Source organism: Sphaeramia orbicularis, chromosome 15, assembly GCF_902148855.1.
Source record: "Sphaeramia orbicularis chromosome 15, fSphaOr1.1, whole genome shotgun sequence".
Taxonomy (NCBI): Eukaryota; Metazoa; Chordata; class Actinopteri; order Kurtiformes; family Apogonidae; genus Sphaeramia; species Sphaeramia orbicularis.
This window is the reverse complement of record NC_043971.1, coordinates 5,052,486-5,076,822: the sequence shown is the minus strand read 5'-3', so window position 1 is coordinate 5,076,822 and position 24,337 is coordinate 5,052,486. Positions and strand designations below refer to the sequence as shown.

The following is a 24,337-nucleotide window of genomic DNA, read 5'->3' as shown; positions in this document are numbered from 1 at the left end:
ACAACATTGATTCACCAGTAAAACCCATGGAGTTGGATCAATGACAGTGAAAGGAGACACTGGGTTTATGTTCAGTTATTGATAGATTTGCTGAAAAAAAATCACTTTCTCTTCCGTTTTCTCTGTTTTGTTATCATAACCTTTGAATTTACTCTGAGTTTTTATGAACATCTACATGATCAGCTGATTAAATATAGGGAAAAATACGTGATTTACACTGAAAAATGCAAAATACAGAGATAATATTACAATAAATGGTGATAAATAACTTAAGAAAGGTTAAATAGAGAGAAAAATTAATTTGGGAACTGACTCAATAGTAGCACTGGGTCTTTATGAGTGAAAACTTGATATTTTATTTCACTGTACACAATGTACTTGTAATAGATTACCTACTGTTTTATATAATATCAGAGAGAACCTATGTTGTTGATATTATTTGATATCTTACCTGTAAAACTTAAATAAAAAATAAATATTGTGGAGAAAAAAAACTAACCAAAACATATACTATTTAAGGGCTTCTTTCCTGGTGTGATGTTATTTCCTCCCCTGCTCCTTCATACTCACATCATTCTTCATGTCATTCGTCTGTTTTCCTGCTGCTTCGTTGTTTATTCCCAGTTTCTCCATAATCAGTTCGACCCTGGATGTGACGGCGGCCACAGAGCTTTCAAGATGGAGGACATTTCTGGCCAGTCTTTAAAGCAGAAGAAGAAGAAACACAGGTAATTGAGGTTTTTATTCATCTTAATCCTGGAAAATGCTACTTTTTTGTGACGTGTCAAACAGATCAGACCTTAGGAACTGTTCCCGTTCTATAAAGGGTTGACCGCCGTGTTTCCTCTGTTCGTTTGACACCACAGGAGCTTTTTCCAGTAAATCCTTCTCATAGTTCACCCCCAGGTTTTTCAGTTCAGCACTAAGAGCATCCTGGTGAAAGAGAAACAATGCAGAACTCAGACTGGCCTGTTTTCACACAGTCATCTCAGGAGGACGTCTGAAATACAGCATCAACTAAAATAAGGATTCATAGTTTGGGAGTGAATCCAGAAAAGACAGTTTCATCTCAGTGAAGGTTGAAATGTTCTTTTTAACCCATAAAGACCCAGGATTATTTTTTGTGTTGACTTCCAAATGAATTTCTAAATTTAACCATTAGCAAGTGATTTATTTTATTTATTATTGTATTACCTTTTGCATTTTTTCAATGAAAATCAGGTGTTTTCATATATTTAATGTACTGACCATGTAGGCGTTAATAAAAGCTCAAAGTAAATCCAAAAGTTGTTGCATCGAAACAGAGAAAACTGAAGAAAACATGACTTTTTCAGACTGGGTTAAGGAGTAAACAAACATCTTCTGTTGGACAAACCCTCTTCTCCTCCAGCTCCTTCTTCATACTCTCTTGTTCGTCTTCATCTAGAATTTGGTTCCCGTCACGGTCGAACTGTGAAAACGCTGCAGAAATCTCATGATCAGCGTGTCCCATTCTGTGAGATAGACAGAGCACTGAGGGTTAAATTACACTATATGGACAAAAGTATGTGGACACGTTGAGTTCAGGTGTTTCTTTTCTAACAGGGGTCTGGGATACAAAACAATAATGACTAATGTCAGAATATAGTTTTATATAATGGGATAAATATCATTGCATTGGTTAGTTGGGTTTAAATTGTTATCTTTGCTTTTAAAATGACTCAGAGATGGATTTTAATTAATTTGTCTTGACACTGATTTTGTTATTTGTTTGTTTTTTATCAATGACTATGATTTTAAATGTTCTTCCTCTAAATTTCTAAAATATTTTTCCTGCTCTGACTGTAAAAAATAATTTTCTACCACAACTAACCATCTACTTTCTTCACATCTCACCGAGGAAGAAAAATCTCCCATTAAACTTTAAGAAAATATTGATGTCTATATGTCAAATCATCATGAACAGGACATCTTACAGCTGTAGACATGATGTGTCCCAATATTTTTGTCCATATAGTTTATAAACAATAATATTTCCTTAAAGTTTAATGGAAGATGTGAAGAAAGTAGATGGTTAGTTGTGGTAGAAAATTATTATTTAGTTAAAGCACAAAAAATAATTGAGAAATTTAGAGGTAGAACATTTAACTTCATAGACATGGATAAAAAAAACTAAATCAATATCAAGAGAATTTAAGTAAAAACCATCTCTGGAAGCAAATATTACAAATTAAACCAAACTAACCAATGCAATGACATTTCTCCCAATAAAAAACTATATTCTTACATTAGTCATTATTATTTTGTATCCCAGACCCCTGTTAGAAAAGAAACACCTGAATTCAACGTGTCCACATACTTTTGTCCATATATTGTATGTGTAAATGTACTACACTCTGTTATCTTTGTGCTGGTTCTTACTCTTTCAGTGTTTCTCTGAAATCTTTGAACTCGATTTCTCCAGCTCCAGATTGAAGAGCCTTCTCAACATCAGATATTTTCTCCTTCTTCAGCTTCAGCTTCGTGAACGTCTTCATGTAGCTCTACAAGACAAAAAGGTCGGCTTTAAAACTTTATTTAACTTTATTATCTCATTAGACGATGACGCTCTTTTCTCCGTCGTCACCTGTTTGATGATGTCAGTAATTTGCAGCTCGTCTTTCTGTGACGACAGCTCCTCCTTCACCTCTGAATACGTGTCGTTTATGATGGCCAGGAACATGTTCTGGGAGAAACATGAATGATGACATAAAACCACTAATCATTGGTTTTGGAAATACAGTAAATTTTTTCTTTAGGAACTTGACTCACCAGAAGAACAAAGAAAACGAAGAAAACATATGTGACAAAGTAGATTGGTCCGAGAACTCTGTTTGCACGATCGATGGCGTCGTAGTCGAAGTCTCCGAGAATGATTCGAAACTGTGTGAATCTGCACAAACGAAGCGAAGCCATTAGTTTGTTTATGAGGTTTTGAGCAGCAGTAGCTTTTTCTGCAGCTGCAACTAATGATGATTAATCTATCATCTATTTGGTTTATTAAGCAATTAGTAGTTTGTAGAAAATGGTGAAAACTGATCAAGGCAGTATTGTAAATGATGTTCAGTTACTATCACAGAGGAAACAGAAGAAAAACTATCTGCATTAAAGAGCCTGAAAAATTATATCAATAACATGTTACAAGTGCTTTGTGTTTCCTCGGATCGACCTCACATCACTTTGCTTTTTCTATGACTACTGGAAATAAAAAAAATAATAATAATAAAGTGAATAAAAACTCACTTTACTTTTATCACCAAATAAAAAATGGAGACAAATACATAAAACTAACATAGTAAACGCTAATTCAAAGAAATGATGAAAAAACTTATAAATAAAATAAAATAATTTCTATAATTACAAAAATGGGCAATAAAATGAAGGTAATTCACAGAATAATCAATAAAATGCAAAAAATAATTAACACAATGAGTAAAAAACTGAATAAAAGTGAACAAAATGTTAATCAAAAGTACCAAAACAGCAAAAAAAAAAAAGTGAAGAAAATTATCAGTAAAAATGATCAACATCAGACGTAACCAAACAACATAATTCTAAAAACATAATAAAATTTAACAAAATATTTAACAAAAGAATGAACCAAATTTAACAAAACAAGCAGTAAGTTAAAAAAAAAAAAAAACTAAAATGAGCCAAATAATGAACAAAAGGGAACAAAATAACCACAAAATTAATAGAAAATAATCATCAAAATCAACAAGAATTATCAAATGAATTAATCAAAATTAAAATAGGCTTATAAAAAACATCACATCAAAAATTCACATCATATTATAACCTTTGAGCTGGAATCATATTTAATGTATTAATTATCATAATAATATAAAGCCAGAAACCAAATTATTTAATAAGTATCGGTCATATTATAGCATATAGTATAGATGTGCTTAGACTAGGAAGATTATTACCGTTATTAATTATTTCAGGAGAAGGGGTGGGAGTTTATAAGTTATGCTTCTTCTCACACCTTTTTGAATATGTATTATATGTCTTATGTTTAAGTGTTTTGTTTATTTATTTTCTTCTGTTTTGACATTCATATTCAAAATAAATACATCAATCAATCAATCAATCAAATGACTCAAACTGATGAATGAGTGAAAATAATTGCAGATTAAATTGATAGTCAATGACTAATCAGTGAATTGATTGATGAACAGAAACAGAGCTGCTAAATGGATTTTAATTGTTCCTGTAAAAGTAACATTAAAGATCTACTGTATTGTATTGTATTGTATTGTGTTCTATTCTAGTTGAATGGACCTGGAGCTGCAGGAGGTTGTTTTTCCATCCTATTTATGTCGTCTCTACTGGGATCAAACTCTTACATGCATTTGGCGAAGGTGCTGAAGGACTCAACCTCGGTCCCAAAGAGCAGATAACCGAGCTGAGCGTAGGCGAAAAACACGATGAAGAACATGATGGCGAATCCTACGATGTCTTTGGCACATCGACCCAGAGTGGACGACAGCTGAGTCATGGTCTTATTGAAGCTGATGTACTTGAAAACCTGCGGGAACCAGAAAAAAAAACACAACATCTGGAACCAAAACCCAACTGAATCCTGCTCCTAAATATGAAGACCATCAAGACCCAAAACCATCTACTGATCTAAACTGTTCAATACCTGTTGATCCATTAATCCTATCAATACATGTAAATAATTGGTGTAAAATGGTTTGTCATCTTTTCATGGTCATCAAATATGACCTTTTTGGATGTTAAGAGGCTCCACAGTTACCATGGAAACACCATTATCTCCTCCACCGTTGATTCACCAGTAAAACCCATGGAGTTGGATCAGTGACAGTGGATGGAGACACTTGTTTTTACATTCAGTTATTGATATCTTTGCTGAAAATGTCACTTTTTCTTTAGTTTTCTCCCTTTTGATATAATAACCTTTGAATTTCATGAACATCTAAATTAAATATAGGAAAATACATGATTTATAGGAAAAAATGAAAAATACAGAGGATAATGTTGTAATAAATGGTGATATATCGCTTAAGAAAAGTTAAATATAGAGAAAAATTAATTTGGAAACTGCCACAAAAGTGGCACTGGGTCTTCATGGGTTAAATCTGGTTGTTTACCTTGATCCAAGCGAAGAACAGGTTGACTGCGTTCATGTTGTTGTACTGCATTTGCCAGAATGCCAGGAACTCGAAGTCTGCGTAGATTTCTGGTTGCTGCAGCAGGTTTCCGAGCAGGTTGTCCACTTTGACCGTACGGAAAATGTTGAAGATGATGGCAATGACGGCGAGCTGCAGAGAGAAGCACTTACATTTTTGAGTAAAGAGGCGAAAAAAACTTAAAGAACATTTAAAAGCAGAGCTGGACGATAACAAAATAAACATGTCTCTTACTGATTGCATCTTTTTTTTGTCATATGGTTTTTTTGTTTACATCTTTTACAGTTTAGGTTTTCTTGTTGGAGCTTTTGCTGTTTTGATAGTGTCGGATGTCGTTTTCATCATATTATGTCTTTTACATCATTTTCATATTGCACCTTTTACTTGTTTTCTGCCGTATATCTGTTACATTACTTTCATCTTGTGTCTTTTACATCAGTTTCATGTCATTTTAATTTCTGATATTTACCCTTGTTGCATCTTTTACTTTGTTTTTTATTTATTATTGCATCTTCAACATTGTTTTCATCTATTTCATCTTAATACTCCACCTCCCACCCCCCAAAAGGGGAGGCAAGGGGTATTGTTTTTGGTTCAGTTTGTTTCTTTGTTAACAATTTAGCAGCAAAACTACTGGTTAAATTCCTACCAAATTGGGTTTATAGATTGCCAGTGACCTAGAAAAAATGTCATTACATTTTGGGAAAGATAGGTCAAAGTTCATATTTTTATGATTAAAAAAAAAAAAAATCTTTCCATTTACTTATAATGGACTTTGATACGTATGAGGGGTGGGGTTTGTTGTGCCTGGCACCATTTGTTTTATCTTTATATAGTGTTTATGTATTGCTGGGTCTTTTTCATCTTGTTGCGTCTCTTACATTGTTAATATTTTGCTGCGCATTTTATGTCATTTTTTGTCATGCTGGATCTTGTTTTTTATTTTATTGCATCTTTTATGTCAATATTCATTTCATTGTATTTCTTGCATTTTTCATCTGGTTGTGTTTTTTATATAATTTTTGACTGACTGTGTCTTCTATGTCGTTTTAGTCTAATTGGATCTTTTTCGTTTTGTTGCATCTTTTACATAGTTTTTGAACTGTTGCATTTTTTTTGCATTTCATCTTATTTTATATTTTATTTTGTTTTAGTTCAGTGTCTTTTTCATTGTTGCATCTTTTATGTCACTGTCATTTTGTTTTTGTTTTTTTTTAATCTAATGCTTTGTTGGACCTTTTATGTTGTTTTTGTCTAATTGCATCTTTTACATTGTTTTTGTATTGTTTTGTCATTTACAATATTTTCATCTTGTTTTATCTTATTGTATGTTTTATGTTATTTGTTGCATCTGAATCATTTAAAATCACAAATAACCACCTTTTTCCTTTACCTTTAACTGAGGATCAAAAATGTATTTGACATTTATCATGATAATTATCAGTATTGACTGATATGAAAATGTTTATCAGCATAACATTTTTGCCATATCACCCAGCTGCATTTGACAGAAATAACATTTTACCATTATAACCACAATATCCAGTATATTCCAAATGCTGCCGAAGTAGGAGAACTTGTGTATTCGCAGTTCGAGGATCTCCTCCACTATGTAGTAGAGGATGAACAAACAGAAGACCATCTCACAGCCCAGGATGAAGTAATCCCAGTAGGTGATGTAGCGGATGAGTTTGACTGTTCTGATCTGATACGAAGGAACTGCTCCTCCAGTCGCTGGGAATTCAACCACCAATCTGTCAAAGGAATCCAGGAATCAGTAGAAATAATTAGATCCTTTTGTAAAAGTACATAATTATGTCAAAGTACAGCAATGTAAAGATACTCCATAACAACTACCAGTCCTGCAGGAAAAGTATACAAGAAAAAACTAGCATTAAAGTATTGGGTTGTTAAGGAATCATCAAGTGATATTAACCCATAAAGACCCAGGGCTATTTTTGTGTCAGTTCCCAAATGATTTTTTTTAAGTGATTTATCACCATTTATTCTAATATTATGCTCATTATTTTGCATTCTTGAGTGAGAATTAAGTATTTTCATGTATTTAATTTACTGATCATGTAAATGTCATAAAAGCTCAAATTAAAGTTGAGTGTTATTATATAAAAAAACTGAGAAAACAGAAGAAAAAGTGAGTTTTTCAGTTAAATATATCATCAGCTGAACATAAACCCAGTGCGTCCATCCACTGTCATTGATCCAACTCCATGGGTTTTACTGGTGAATAAATGTTATAGAACAGGTGTGTCAAACTTATTTTCTCCTGGGGGCCACATTCAGCCCAATTTAATCTGAAGTGGGCTGGATCAGTAAAATAATAGCATGATAGCCAATAAATAATGACAACTCCAAATGATTTTAGTTCAACAAATACCATTCAGTTGTGCCAATATTTACATTTATAAACTATCCAAACAAAAAGGATGTGAATAACCTGAAAAAAATGATATTTGTTAAGAAATATAAGTACAATTTTATCAATATTATGCCTCGACTTACCATTTATACATATGCATTACAGATCAGATCTATAAAGGCACAAAACATTTAGTAACAGGCAGAATATTGTTAAAATCACACTTAATTTTCTTTAGACATTTCAGGTTGTTCATATTTGTTCAGGTTATTCACATTTTATTGTCAAAGTATACTTTTCTTAATGTAAACATTTTTAGAAATTAATGTTTTTTGCACTAAATAAAAGAGAAAAATTGGTGTTGTCATTATTTATAGATTATTATGATATTATTTTTGAGTTTGATGCCCTAACTTGCACTTTGCAAATTCATCCTGTGGGCTGGATTGGAATCTTTGGTGGGCCGGTTTTGGCCCCCGGGCCACGTTTGACACCTGTGTTATAGAAGATGACAGTGTTTCCACATTCACCTCTGAACGTCCAAATGGGTCATATCTGATGACCATGAAAAAATGACAAACTAGATTTTACACATACGTATACACATGTATAGATATAATTTGTGGATCAACAGGTATTAAACTTTTTGCATCTGTATATGATTTTGGTTGCCAGGGGATATTTGGGTCCTTATGGATTAATGTTTCTGCTGGATCTAAAGCAGGTTTGAAGGACATTATGTAAGTTTTATAAACAGTCACATAAGATAAATCTCATTACATGATTAATGGGAGAGGAAAAAGCAAACGTCTGATACACACTTCCAGTTTTTAGACTTTCTGAATCCACCTGAAACATTTAGGAGAAATCACTGTTTGGCCTGTTAAATCTCAGATAAATGTGAGTTGTTAACACACAAGATGACTGTGTTGGAAATGGGTCTGGGGGTTCAAGTGTTAATGCAGTGTTTTGGCCTCAGTCATTATAAGGTCAAGGTGCAGCACCCAAAACAAATGTAGACCCAAGAAGGAAACAATCCAGGTAAACACCAGTAGGCTTGTGTTAGAAGCTTTTTTGTGCACATTTATTATCTGATCCAGCTTTTCCATTAATCCACTCACCTCCGATACGGCATGGATGATCGGTCGCAGCGCATTTGTTTGTATGTATTTGTACTTATTTGTAGCATGTGTTTAAAATGGCTAGCGATAGTTAGCTGTTTTAGCTAAAAAAGCTGGAAAAATTACCTGCTTGTTCGGTATTTTCCTCCTGCTGGACTGGATTCACATTTATTATCCATTGCATCGGCGTTCTAGTGATAATGTGTAGTCACGATAAAAAAAATTCTAGCTAAATTAACGTTTATTTTATGCTAATTGTTAGCTGCTAGTAGGATTAGGCTAGCTAGCCACCTTGCTAGCAGGCGTTTGGGGCTAAGTTTATTCATCAGTGTTCAGAGTATAAACTCGTAACTATTATATTGCTTTAAAATTAACGCCAAGCCAGAGTGCTCTCGGAGAATTAATAGCTTTACTTTGCTTAAAATAGTAAATAATGCGTGTTCTGTATTTAATGTACAGTAGCAGGTGCATTTAGCTAGCATGATGTGCGCGCGTGCTAATTCAGAAAAAATAGTAATCGAATTAAAAATTGAAATAAACTAATAATGTCGACTAATGAAGAACTTGGACTTTGGTGTAAATATTATTTTTTGTCTTTTCATTTTTCATCCTCTCATCTATATAACTACAGATAGAATGTCATTTATTGCTGAGGTTGTACAAACGTCCTTTGACTGTATTTTCAATTTAAATATGACAAAAGTAATAGTAATTTCCTAAGGTGTAATTTAGATGGCTATGATCCTCTCCTACAATTCATCTGATACCTGGATGAAGACAGAAATCTGTCCAGTAATATTATTGTTTCAGTATTTGCAATAATATTCATTCAGCTGAGATACTGTTTATAGCCCAGTACACAAAGCCCAAGTATGGATTAATCAGCTAGTAGCTATTTGACAAACTAACATAATTTTTGGTTGATATATGCATGTTATATTGTCTGTTGTTTAAAGGTTTTATCTGAAAAACTGTCAAAATGATGTAGTGCAGTAAGACAATATTTGACCCTGAGATGTAATGAAATTAGAGTGTAACGAGGCATCTAATGGTAATACCCAAATAAAGTACAAGTATGTCAGTGTTGGAGTAACTCGTCTGCTTGTTATTAATTTCTCTTGTCCTTTGTTTTCATTACCTGATGACACAGAACATGTTGATGTTTGCATTGTAGGTGGAGAAGTCAATGAAGACAACTCGGGTTCCCCTGTCCAGCCACAGGTTTTCGACCAGTTCATCCAGTTTCTCGGTGGTCTCCTCTTTGGTGCGACTCAGGTCCTGGTAGTATCCGGCTCCGCTGTAGGTGGTCAGCAGCCCCCAGTGAGATGAACCCTTGACCTCTTTCTCTGTGTGGTAAGTCCAACTGTAGAGGAGTTAAACAACCTCAAACATAGCTGGCGTACATGTGTGGAGCAATACATTTCGGAGGGGACTCTTAAAAGTTATTCAAGTTTTTTCTGAAAAGATCTCTAAACCATGGAATGAACAGGAAGTTGAGGATTTACTTCCTGTACCATAAACTTTTTAATGAACAGTACAATTGTATGGAATATCATTTAGGCAAATTACTTGGAGAGTTTGTGTTTAAGCAATATTTAACCTCTAACATGTTATGTTATTTGCACAAACAGTATTCTGTATGAAAGCATCACCAAAGAAAAGAACTGTGCGACTCACGCAGTGCCGTTGATGAGGCCAAAGCTCAGATCGTCCTCTTTCTTGTCGTTGTAGACATCAAAACATCCTGTGATTTCATCCTCGAAGTCGTTGTGGACTTTGCAGGAGTTGTTCTTGATTTTGATCTGCCTCATTCTGGGAACTCCCAGCAGCATGTTCTCATAGTAAATGAAGGACTGGTCTCCATTTTCCATGGACTGATTATTGTACCATCTAGTCCAGTAGAGGCCGTCGAGCAGCGGGCCTTTAGCAAACTGTTCATGTAGAGACAGAATGGATTTAGTTGAACACAAGAGGAGAATCTTATTTGTGAAGCACTTAATATCCAACTTTAGTATAGTTATAGTGTGTTTTATATTGTGTTTATACTGTTTTCATTTAATATATCTGAATATTTAAGTTTGCACCTTCTTAGCTGAGAACTACAATCTAAATTTCATTGTTTGTACACATGACAAACATTCTTGAATCTTAGTAATGCTGAACCAATATATAACTCTTTTTGATTTGTTGCATAAAGTATTTCAGAATGTATGATGAAATTATGTTCTACTTGTATTGTAGTGAAAATAGCGGCTTTGTGTGTTTTGCGTGGATTCGGATGAAAACTTACAACCCAGAAGTCGGCCATGGTGCTGATGGACTGAAACTTAACCCCATTGTCCCCGGCCATGTTCACAAACAGGTCCGTCATGGCTTTAGTGTAATAGTAGGTGCTGGAACTGGTCATACCGTATGTCACTGAAAAACGACGTAAATCACACTGTTACAGCCCATCATCGATTCCTATCTGACTTTGCACAGGCTATGGTCTAAACACTGCTCTGTCCATCTGTCTGAGATAAGATGGCTCAGCAGCAACACACGCAAAGCCTCATTGAAGAATTGTTGTTTATGTCTGGGCAGTGAAAAAGATCCAGGTTAGATGCTGTAATTTGTTTGAAGAGAGTGCATGCTGGCTTGACGCAAATAGCCTCATCAAACAATGTAAATCCAACCCAGACAAAGCAACAAAAGACAGAGGCAAATGCTCTTATCTCTAAAAAGCAAAAGGACCAGTTCTCGTGTCCCTTTTACTCCTAATGTTCAGCAGGACAAAGGCTCCAGGTACAGAGATGGGGAGGGCGTTTGTCGTCAAGGGTAAAGCAGGAGGAAGCTTTTAATCGTAAATCAACAGTCCAAAGTGCTCCATACAGTAACATCCTACCACTGAATGCGCATAAAGAGCTTAAGCAAGTCATCAGACGAGTCAGACACAAAATGAGTGGAAAATGTGGTGAGATATGAAAGCTAGCATTTTAGGGAGGATGCGGGGAATTCGTCACAAGCACAGAACGTTTATTCATATCTAATGTTACTCTTAGACACAATAGCTTGAATTTGGATTTAATGTTTTACAGATTTATTTATCAGCTCTAACAAAGTCTCACTGTCTGATTATATCTGTGTTGTAATCTGTGATGGTCACCATATTTAACCTCAGTAATGCCACTGACATTTACAGCATTTCTTCAACTCATGATGCATTTTCAATGTGCATAAAGTGTTAAATATGAGCACAAGTCTCGCAGGAAGTTTAGTAAATGAACAAAGTTGAATTAGATGTTAAGTAAAAAGGTGCCACTTGCTCATTTAAAGCAGTTACTTCCCGAAACAAAACAAACAAAAAAATGTCAGAAAAGTATCATGCCCATAGACTCGGCAGGGATAATAGGAAACATTATTAAATGAGTCTTCAAAAGAATAAATGTGAATGTAGTGAAAAAAATGTGCACTTTTGATTTTCAGACTTTTCCTACTTTTTCAGAGAGCTGAGATATGGTCGTAGTCGAAGAATTAGTGCAAATTCAGATCTTTTAGAGGTTCTCCTGCAAAAGAATTTGTACATTGTTCAATAAAGGTGTATAATTTCACATATTTCAGGACTTATTATTACTATAACTGTACTAAAATTTGGAAATCTGAAAGAAGATAATAAATAAATAATATCTAAATGGTTTAAAAACCGTAACAACTGCATCCATTAGATCAAGAAGAAATCCCTTCTGTGTTATAGGTATATAAAAGTATTTGCCAAAAACACTCTAAACTATATTTTTGACCTGCTTGTTCTTTTTTTCCTCTTATTTTAAAAATAAATGTAAAAAAACCCCCAAAACTATTGCATACATTCGAATGAATATGGAAAAATGTAAACCACTGTTTCACCAATTTATCAATCATCAGTTGTCAGAGGATATTTTCTAAATTTTACGTTAATCTGTGTTTGTTGTAGATGTTTTATTCCATGAACATTTAGAAATTGTAGGAAAAGGCCAAAAATTAAATAAACACCGATGATAAAATGCTCTGAATATTAATATTAAACAGCTGGAAAAAGGTTTGGACATTAGTTCAGAGAAAATGAGACATTTGAGGACTTTATCCCCTAAAAAGTCTGAGAATTAATAGTGAAATCAAAATGAAACAGTAACAGAGAGAAATTAATCAATACAAATGATCTCACTGAGAATTATAGCATAAAATGATCATGATTGTGATAATTATGTTTTATTTCACTAGTGTGCCTCTATTGTCTTTTGGCTTTAGATTGTTCATATTCTCAGTTAAAACACACTTGTACTATTAATTTTACTGAAAAAAGTGTTCATTATCTGTAGTTGTGAATATTCTACTCAGAGATTTTCTGAAATGTTCTGACCATAAAGCTGATGAAATAACCATCGTTAACATAGTTTTTTTTTGCAGATTGTACTCATTTTCTTTATTTAATGTTAAATGAAACATCAAATTAACATGAAGACAGTGAATTAATAAAATAATTTGAAAAAATCCAACAAAAAATGAATATATAATAATAATAATCAACGAAATTAACCAAACGCGTATAAAATTAAATTGAAATAAAGATAATCAATAATATAAGAGATAAATCCTGAAATCACAGGTCACAGGGGTGTGTTTTTCTCATCTTACATCTGTTACCAAGTAAGTTAAACCACAATTCAGGAAAAAAATCAGCTTTCAAACTGGAAAAAAATATGTTTTGACATTTTCCTGGTAATAATTTTTGAATGCAACAGTCTAAGGATTGCTTACGTTCACATCAACCTCCTAAAGACACTATAGGGTTAGATACTCATACCTGCACATGTTGACGTTCTGACCAGTGTGAGTTTTAACACTTACAGAGGGAGATGTCCACCAGAAACACCAGATAGACCAGTAACTCCCGCAGAGTGGTTCGGACAAACAGCTCCCTGTTGTTTGAGGTGTTTTCAGTCAACGTTGTCCCCCACAACCCTAACACACATGAGAAAATGGAGTTATGTCAGTGAATAGAATGGATTAGATTAGGTTAGATAGAACTTTATTAATCCCCTGAACTGAGCCTTCAGGATATTGAGGTTCCAGTAGCAGCACAACAACGAATACACACATTACAGAAATATTACATAAAAATATTAACCTATAAAGACCCAGTGCTACTTTTGTGGCAGTACCTAAATGAATTTGTCTCTATATTTAAGCTTTCTTCAAGTACTTATTGTCATTTATTATAATATTATCCTCTGTATTTTGGGTCGTTTCAATGAAAATCTGGTGTTTTCCTATATTTAATTCACTGATCATGTAGATGTTCATAAAAGCTCAGATTAAAGTTGAGGATTATATCAGAAACAGAAAACTGAAAAAAGTGACCTTTCTTAACAAAATCTTTCATGAACTGAACATAAACCTAGTGTGTCGTCCACTATCACTGATCCAACTCCATGGGTTTTACTGGTGAATCAAAGTTGTAGAAGATGATGGTGTTTCCACGGTAACTACAGAGTCGCTGAACATCCAAATGGGTCACATCTGACGACTATGAAAAGATGAAAAACTGCATTTTACACCAGTTATTTACGTGTGTAAGATTAGTGGATCAGTATGTGTAAAACAGTTTAGATCAGTAGATGGTTTTGGTTACCAGTGGCTGTTTGAGTCAATAGTGATAAAACAGTCAATTGCGCATTAGAACAAAGTAATAATGCTAATAAATAAGTAATTATGTTATAAGAAGGTGTCGGTACCTTTGATAAAGGAGCAGCAGCCTCTGCGTTTCTTCACCAGACTCTGTCCACTGGACTCCGGCGTCTCCAGTGTCGCTGGGGGTTCTGCGAAGGGGCCGGGGGTGTCCAGTTTGTACACGCTGTCCATGGAGCCCTGGAACAGGGGCTGGGGGTTGTAGATGGTGCTGACAGCCCGGGGCAGGGGCACAGGTGACCCGCAGTAGGCCTGGTTCACCCAGGACCCGTTCCCCACGCCGTCCAACTCCACCTGCCCCGTCAGGTGGCTGTCGGCCCGGTTGTTCAGACACTTCATGGTGCGTTTCCTGTGTGTGGCGTTCAGGTTCAGGCGGATTGGAGTGGAGTGGTGGAGGTGGTTTGTGAACACCTGCTGGTCAGAGGGTTTTAAAGGCTGGATGACATCAGCTGTGATGGGAGGAGCCAATCAGCCACAGAGTCGAAGCTCACTAAGGTAAAGACACACTGAACAAACTGGGACGTGACAGGACCAGCATGAGGATGTGGATAGTAAGAACATATCAGCCTTTGATTTTTTCCACTAAAACCATGTCCACTGTATGTATAAAAAGTACATCAATCAAATTTTATTTACATAGCGTCAAATCATAACAAGAGTTATCTCATGACACTTTACATTCTCAGCTGATCTAGACCAGACTGTTAATAAATAATAAAAATAAAATAATATAAAAAGTAAAAAAAAAAAAAAAGTTCATACATTTAATTAATGTGATGAAGTTAGAGCCTAAACTTGAACTCTGAGTCCACATCCAAAATCTGTACATTTTCAGCTGATGATTGAACCATTTTCAACTTATTTTCAGTTAATAAAAAATGATTGATTGATGTCAGTTGATTTTATTTTTTTTATTTAGTTATTAGTTATTTATTTACTTCAGTTTATTGAGTTGTTCATAGATTTTCATTTCTTCAAGTATTTTCTTTTTTGTTCCTTTTTTGTTGATTTATTTTACTTTCTAAATGGGGGGGTGTATAAAAATGTATATAGTTACACCAGGAATTCCATCTGTCCGTTGGAGATTTTTGTCCATCCCATTTCTCAGACACTATTTACTCTGTTCTTTTGAAATTGGACACATGTTCTTTACCACTAGGAGACTTGCAGTTTTACACGTTTTTGATATGTCAACTTAGAAATTTGTCCAAATAATTTCTTTTCCACTATTCATCTGATTCTTTTCAAATTTTACACGTTCTTTATGTGTGCTTTTCTCTAAATTTGTGTATTTTTGAAAAATTTTGAAGTTTTTGAAAAGATTGATAGTTAAGACTTAAAATTAATCCCTGTGTAGACAGGGAATCACTTGTTCTTGATTAAATTAAGTGAAAATAAAATAAACAGAGGACACTTGCTGCTTAAAAAGCAACTACTGTTGGAGGACTGAGTAATTCAGACTTTTAATTTTGTTTGGCCTCTCACTTACCTCCATGCTGAGCACATTGTTGTCACTATTGATTAACAACTCATCCCGTAACGCCCTGTATTGAACACAATCAATGAATTGCGTGTCAATTATATTTTCTTTCACCAACTGTCGGTGCTTGAGTCTGAATTAATGAAGAGTGTAATTGCAGTGTCACTGACGACCTCATTACTATTACGCACTTTTAACTCTGCCGTCTATTCATTTTTGGCATGCCAACTGTCAGGACGCGTTTACTTGGTGTGTGAGCGTTCAGAGCAGCGTCTGTATCATCATCAGCTGAGTGTCTTTACCACTACATCTACTCCTGTTTATGTGTCCAGTGAGTTCAGATGGATGTCCAATTCATTTTAGTTCAGGTTCCACATACAGACCAGTATGACCTCAAACAGGCCAGACCAGTAAAATGATGACCTAATGACTTATAAATAATGACAACTGCAAAGTTTTCTGTCTGTTTTAGTGTAAAAAAGGGAAAATTACTGTACGAAAATGTTTACATGTACGAACTATCCTTTAAAAAATACGAAGAACATAAGCAACCTGAAATTTCTTAGAAAAATAAGTGCAATTTTAACAATATTATGCCTCAGTTTATCATTTACACATGTGCATTAGAACTTACAGATTACAGTGGATCTAATAAATACAGAAAACATTTAGGAACAGGCAGATTATTGTTGAAACTGCACTTATTTTTCAGGTTGTTCATATTTTTTGCGAAAGGATAGATTGTAAATGTCAACATTTTCCTGTACTTAACTTTTTTTTTTTTTTTCACTAAAACAGAGAAAAAAATGTTGTTGTCAGTATTTAGAAGTTATTGTGATAGTTTTTGACTGATTTGACCCTCTTGAGATCGAACTGGGCTGAATGTGGAACCAGAACTAAAATGATTCATACATTAAGTGTAATTTTTGCATTTCATGAATTCATCCCAGGGGCTGGTTTTGGCCCACGGGCCGTATGTTTGTCACCCTAAACCCGTCAGGAAATGATCTAAAAGTATCACATCATGGCCACTGTCTCCTCAGCAGCAGTTGGAGTACAGTTGAAGCTCCTCTGATGGAGTTTGGGTCCAGCCACGTCTGTTCACGCTCCAGCAGCGCCGAACAGAGCCATTACCCACAGCCATTAGCAAACAATAGAGTTTAATTTCTGCTTCCCTGCTGAAGCTGTGGCAGGATCTGGCTCACAGGCCTCCTTAATCTGCTCTGGCTTGTGCCACGATTCAGACTCTGTAAACTTCTAACAGTCACTTTTCAGAAGAGACCAGAGCCATTTCAGTCTGGAGCTGCAGAGCTGTAGACTCTAGTCAGTAACTATTAAATTCATTAAGGATTATGTGGATCAGCAGTTAATCACTTTGAGCCATTTGTTCACGTGTCATCTGAATGATCAAATAAATCTCATCTGATGAGTGAACCATTTTCGCAGTGAATTTAATGTAAGATGTATATTCATTCTGGTTATTGTTATTTTTTATTTCTTCCTATTTCAGCTTTTTTTTTTTTAAGTTTTCTTCTTTTTTTTTTTGTGGCAATTTATTGATCGTTGTGTTAATTGTTTTGTTCACTTGTCATTTATTTTATCAATTTTTTTTTTAAATTAACTGCTTTGGTAATTTTATTTATTTACATTTTTTTGGCAAATTTTCTGTTGATTTACATGCATTATTTTGGCCAGTGTGTTCAGTTTTTGTTCATTTTTTGGATTATTTTGACCAATGTTAACTTTTTTGTTTTATTTTTGTTTATTCATTTCGTTTGATCAACAAAATTTGATATAATTTTTCTTCTTAACATTGAATATTTTCTCATTTTCTCCTCTGTGACAATAACTGAACATCTTTAACTAAACAGGTGATTTGAGGATGTCTGGACAAAATAACTAAAGGATTAATTGAGAAAATATTACAAGAGTAAAATTACTCTCATGTTCATTCTGAACTTTAGAACCTGGTGTTTTGTTAAAGGGAAAGATGCAAAGGTTCAGTTTATTTTCAGTCTTATAAAAGAGTCCATTTGACATGTTGATATTTTGGGTCCATGCTGACGTAACGGTGTCTTATCTCAGGACACAGGTGCTTTGGACAAAGACTGATTTATTCCCTGTGGTGTAAACGAGGTGACCATGACCCTCCGAGGACACGATGTACCACCGAGGACTGACCTCTGATTTACTGACACTAAGTTGACCAGAAGCATGAAATACCAAGACTTTCATATTCTGATGAAGGTTTTTCCAGGGTTTTCTGGGATTTAGTGGTGACCACCTTTATTAGGGACATTTTTATCCAATATCTCGAGACTGTACTTATGAATACATGAGATCAACCAGATAATACTAGATTAATACTAGATTAAGTTGTACATTTTGGCTTTTATTTTACATTTTTTGTCCATTTTTGGTAATTCTGTTTATTTTTTTCATTTTATTTCTAATTTTTGTTAATTTTGTTCCTAATTTTTGTCTATTTTGATTATTTTGTTCTTTTCTGTTCATTTTTGTCTGTTTTGTTGCTAAATTTGGGCATTTTTGTCTTTTTTCTTGCTCATTTCAGTCATTTTTGTGTGTTGTGTTTTTTTTTTTTTTTTTTGGCCTTTTCTGACAATTTATTAGCATTGTGTTTTTTATTTTAGTGATTGTATTTCCATTTTTGTTAATTTTGTCGCTCATTTTTGTATGTTGGGTTTTTTGGTCTTTTTTGACCATTTTGTTTCTTATTTTGTTAATTTCATTTACATTTTTGTTCATTTTGTCGCTCATGTACATGTTCATCTGTTTTGTTGTATATTCTGTTTAAGTCCATTTTTGAAAAAAAAAAAAAAAAAAAAAATCATTTTCTTGTAGTTGTTTAGTTTTTTCCCCTATTTTCTCTCCAATTTTGATCCTTATTTTGTTTATTTTGCTAACTTTTGTTTATATTTTATTGATTTGCTGCTGGACTTCTGTTTTATTTTCTGTGTTAAGTTGTTCTCAGGGACACTATGCACCAATCATCCATGAACCACTGACAAGTTTTTACTTGTTAATGACAGAAGAACATCCAGAACTATTTTTATTCTTATTGTCTCACACAGACAAACTCATGATCCTTTTTGGTGTCATCTCTATTTACGAAGCTCCTGCAAGAACATTGCCTCTTATTAACAGTTTTAAAAATTGATAATTGGTTTGAGTATAAAAGTTAGACTTCACTGAATTGGCTTTTTACATTACAGTTTTTTTTTTTAATTTCTTTTTCTTCCTATGATACTAAACTTGTTGGGGTTTTGTAAGCATTTTCCCACCATTTTCTGACATTTTATTGAACCAACAATGAATGATGATTAAGAAAACAGTCAACTATGAATATAACTATCTTGCATCTTGTATTTACTTGCAATGAATTGTCCCAGTGGGACTGATGAAGGGTTATAGTGTTGGTCTTACTTGCAGAATTAAATTCTGTGTCTTAGAATGGGAATAATCTCATAAGTGTTCACAACAAAGAAGGCAATGAAGCACAAGACAAATGTGTTTCATACAAAATAGTTTTTATTTTTGATCAAAAACTATAATTCAACAAAATAGAAGTCTGCATGTTAACTCTACAAACACTTTGAAGTACAACAAAATAGTTCCATATCGACTGCTTCTATGCAGCTAATACCACAATGATTTTCTCTGAATCCATTAAACATTGCACAAAGTTTTAGGGCCATATCAAAAAAACTGATAAAAGCACACAACTGTCTGTATTTTACTAAACATTGAACAAAAAACACCTGCTCAATATTCTTGCAAAAATGTAAAAAAGGCTTCAAACTGAAATAGAAGCGTATAGATTGTCATAAAAAAAAGACTAAATACATGTTTACAAATTAAATTAATGCAATACAAATGTATTTACTTTCTCCTAGACTGGAGGAAATGTTCACATTGTCACTCACTTCCAACAACATGACTGGTTTTCTGCTCAGAATGGCAGCACATGGTCTCTAAACGTGGACCTGGTGTCCGTCGAACTGGTAAGAGAACGAGTGGATGTAGTCCTGTTCAGACATGGCGTAGTTCTCAGGCTGAACGCAGTCAAACTGCAGGTCCAGCCACTGTCTGTGAGGAGCGCTGTGCCTCCGGGTGTCCGTCAGGATCCGGTTCAGGGCCATGATGTAGCTCAGGGCCATCTGCAGGGTCTCGTACTTGGACAGTTTTTTGTCCTGACCCCACTGAGGGACCACTTTACGCAGCCGGTCAAAGGCAGTGTTCAAACCCTGCATCCGCTTCCGCTCACGGGCGTTGGCTGCCATCCGGCGCCTTGTGGCCGTCTCGAACTTCTCAGGACTTTTAGAGTCTGGTTCCGAGGAGGATTCAGATCCAGAGTCAGTGCAGCTGGGTCGACGGGACTTCATGGTTTTGGCCTGAAGAATTAGTTCCTGGATCAGAAGGACTTCAGGATCCCTTAGATGTTTCCTCAGGTTTAGAAGGTCTGGGTTGTGTTGTCTTGGGTGTCAAATCCCAGATATTGGATCTGACAGGAGATCTGAGACCAGATAGTGGACCTGAGAGGAGATCTGAGACCAGATAGTGGACCTGAAACCCCACAGCGGACTGGTCCAGACCGTCAGAAGGTTTTGAGTGATCCTGCAGACACTAAGGAGCAGCTTTTATAAGATGCAGCAGATGAACAGGTGGCAGCAGGTGGAGTCTTCACCCTCTCCCCCTCATCCTCATCCTCATCACAGAGAAACACACACACACCCACTTTCAACATACACACAAACAAGACCTTAATGAAATTCCAATTATGTTGGGGGTGGGCGATCGGTGGCTTCACTCACTGCCATGTGTCACAAACACCAAAAGACCAACCATCTGGTAGCTCAACTCAGCACAGCTGATGCAGCCTGTGGAGAAAACAAACTTTATGCAGCAGCTAATATGGGTTCTGCACAAAAAGAACCAGTCACATCAATGCACATCGAAAAAACACAAAACTTATAGTATTTATTGTCATACGGTTAAAGATTAAACCATTGATTGTTAGTGAAAATAAACCACCTATGGAAAATATTTTACATTTTTTTCACAAAATGTTAGACTTCCTTAATTTTATGAGGAAAATCACTCTCATCAAAAAAACATTAAAAAATTAAACTAGCATTTTGGCACAAACACATTTTTAATGCAAAAACATTTTTGACACAAAAGGAAATAGTCACCTCGATTTATATGGATAAATCACTGAAATTATAGTATTTATCATAATTTTTTTTCTGCTATTATTGATTTTTACTTTATTCCAAACAGAATTATTATTGCAAACTTAACTTTTAGAGACAAGATTCAATATTTTTCCACAAAATATTAACAATCACTTAGGTTATTGTATTTATTGTCATGCATTAAGACTGATGTTGATGCAAATATAGTCTTCATTGATAAGCTAATATTCCCAAAAATGTATTTTTATATTCAGGCAAATTATAGGATCTATTATTATTTTATTTTGAGTCAGACCTTAAAAGTTGGCACAGAATAGAACATTCTGGACAGTTGTATGTTTTTGCCAGTTTTCAACTTATTCAAGTCAGTACATGCATCATATGATTCAGAGAAATGTACAGTTTATTTGTGGTTCAGTTTTAAAAATGACGACTATGCAAAATAAACAAAAACTAGAGGAACAAAACGCCCAGATGGAAAAACAAAAAATTCAACAACATAATCAATGACGTTATATTTTTCAGTGTGAACAGATGTATGTAGGTGTTTTAGATCATCCTAGTGTTTTTCCTGTTGCTTGTGTTCATGTAAAGTATAATTAATACCAAATCACAATAGATTCCTCATCCTGAAAAAAATCACTTTCTGAAAGGCAGTGGAGGAAAAAATAGTGGCTATGTGTAAGTTGTTATCATTATATATTTCACAATATAATATTAATAATATTAATAATAATAAAAATCCAGTAGTAACTTAACACCAATTAACAGTTACTTTCAAGGTTGATTAATCTGATTAATGTTTATTACTTCCTCAATTTGTTTTGTTCATAAAATGTCAGAAAATGATGATCAATACAACATCTTAATCATCATCCAAAGATATTAATTTACTGTTCCAAAGGAGGAAAAAAGAAAAGAGGAAGAAAGAAGAAAAATGAAATTAATTATATATCACTGATCAGAAACAAACTGCATTTTATATCCTGAGATCTACTTTACTCAGCATTTTCTATTTAAAATAAGGATGAAAATGTTGAACAAGGACTCGCGTACTTATTTTTTCATTTTGATTGTAATTAAAATGAGAAAAAGAAAAATAACAAAGTGATCAACAAAATTAACAAAAAAGCCAATAATATATTAATAAGACAAAAAAATTAATTATTGATACTGAAAAATAATTACAAAAACAAGGAACAAAATAAAGAAAAAAAGAATTAAATTTAACAAAGATGAACAAAAAAATGTTCAAAATAAGGTGCTGATCTGAATCTGATCACTTATCCATATGGCGGTCGACTAATCGATCAATCGTTCAGCTCGTTTGACTCGTTTTTCAGTTTCTACGTATTTATTGTCGATGTCGTGCGTCTCCAGATTCAGTGGCAGCAGATGGAAAGGACAGACAGACAAATTATTCAGTCTGTCTCGTTTTTCTCGGGCCACTTCACAGATCAATTATTAATGTCGCATGTGGAGCCCAGTATTAATGCATCCCACATACTGTGAGTCACAAACTGACTCACATTAATGAGCTTTCAGAGCAGAACTCTGGCGTTTTTATGTCCTACCTTTACACAAAGTGAATGTGAACCTCAGATGGGCTTTAATCTGCTCACCATCTTGGTCCATATTGTCGAGAGCCATAATCCAAATCCCTGCGCTTCAGACCACACTTACACTTCTGCTGCCTCAGGCTAATCTCAGATTATGGTTATTATCACTATAAGAGCCTTTACTGCAGTGAAAGGACGTTTCCTGCTCTGTTATGTAACTACACTATGGTTCTGTCTGTTGTATATTAGCCACTTTGGTTTTATTTCCTCTGGATCATTAGCAAAGATTAATTAAATATCAAACTACATCATATTCTTTGTATGATTCGCATTCATTGCATTTGTGTGGATGAAATGTGCTATATTACAAAAAAAACTAAACAAATGGATTTATGAACAATTGGTTTCATATTTATTTTACAAATTAGATAATAAATTGTAACACAAGTCATTTATTTATTAAATTAAAACCACATCATCAAAACTCTTCAGTCATATAAATAGAATAGAATGTTTCTCAAGCTTTAAAGTGGAGTTTATTTTTATAGAAATAAAGTGTTTTAACCTTTAAAAAGAAAATAAAACCCTCAAAAATTGTAAACATAAATGAAGCTGATGACGACAGTACAGATGAAAAATATTTCTGGAAAAGATTCTATGTTTTCATTGGAAAAAAATAAATAATTGTGTTATTTAATTGTAGCACTATGTGTGATGCATATTTATGATGAAAAATATTTTAAAATAATTTTAATAATCGTTGCTTTAGTGTAAAAAGTGCAAGTTTATCCATAAAAAGTTTATTTCTTATGTCTGTCTTAAGAATTCCTTCCAGTTGTAGCAAATTTTTTCATTATTTATTTGGGCTTTTTGAACATTTTGATAATTTCTCGCTTCATTTTATCCATATTTACTGTGTATGTCACATATTTTGGTGACTCCTGTTCATGTGTTTAAATATGTTACTATTGTTTTTTTTTTCAGTTCTTGGTTCTCTTCTCCTTATTGTAAAAAGACATGTCTTTGTGGGTTTTAACTCAGGATTTTCAACTTATCAAACAGCAAAATGTGTCAGAAACCTTGAGTTGGACCAATCAAAGTGTTTTAAAGGCTATTTTTTTGGCATCAAAATGTTCATGAGTAAAATGATGGAAAACAATCAAATGCTGAAACATTTTGTAAGTGTTTTAACCTGAGAATGTAAAGACCCTAAAGACAAATGAAAACTACATATCATGATAATGACAACAATGCCAAAAACTACTAAAATTTTCCACTTTTTCATCACATCTTTTAATGGCCTGTATTTTAGTGTCTGAAATGATATTTATATGTGTTATAAGGTGTAGAAAACGACCAGTGTGTTGAACGTTTTGTTAAACAGTTTTCTTCTTCTTCTTCTTCTCCGTCTTTTGTCAGGTGGACTCGTAGCTCCATCGCTCTGTATTGACAAACTGGAGGCTTGGCTGTAGAGGCAGGTTATGAATGATTAATCACCATCAGAGGACAGAATAATGCCTCTCTCTGGTACTGGGTCATGGACACAAGCTGATGCTGTCTGGTCGTTTTGGGATGGACTGGTTAGCTGTGCAATTAGGCATATAATCCCATCTACCATTTGGTTCATTGATTACAGATTGATGTAGTTGGCCAGCTGCTGCTTGTCTTGTCTGAGGGTCTGCTCTCAGACGTGGCCCTTCGCCG

The 24,337-nt window shown here is 34.3% G+C and overlaps 2 protein-coding genes across 2 annotated transcripts; both read right to left on the bottom strand.

Moving 5' to 3' along the window:
• Nucleotides 1-517: 517 nt before the first annotated feature.
• On the bottom strand, nt 518-14,717 carry pkd2l1 (polycystic kidney disease 2-like 1). Its single transcript, XM_030156256.1, has 14 exons — nt 14,426-14,717; nt 13,539-13,652; nt 10,963-11,090; nt 10,350-10,603; nt 9,811-10,035; nt 6,700-6,928; nt 5,136-5,306; nt 4,368-4,549; nt 2,791-2,911; nt 2,606-2,704; nt 2,401-2,522; nt 1,376-1,493; nt 800-933; nt 518-700 (listed from the first exon to the last, which is right to left on the bottom strand). Exons 1-14 carry the CDS (start codon nt 14,715-14,717, stop codon nt 541-543), a joined length of 2,349 nt encoding a protein of 782 aa, XP_030012116.1. The 3' UTR covers nt 518-540.
• A 4,678-nt stretch (nt 14,718-19,395) lies between these two features.
• Nucleotides 19,396-20,471, bottom strand: atoh7 (atonal bHLH transcription factor 7). The gene has a single exon (XM_030156280.1). It carries the CDS (start codon nt 20,259-20,261, stop codon nt 19,851-19,853), a length of 411 nt encoding a protein of 136 aa, XP_030012140.1. The 5' UTR covers nt 20,262-20,471; the 3' UTR covers nt 19,396-19,850.
• Between the last annotated feature and the right edge of the window lie 3,866 nt (nt 20,472-24,337).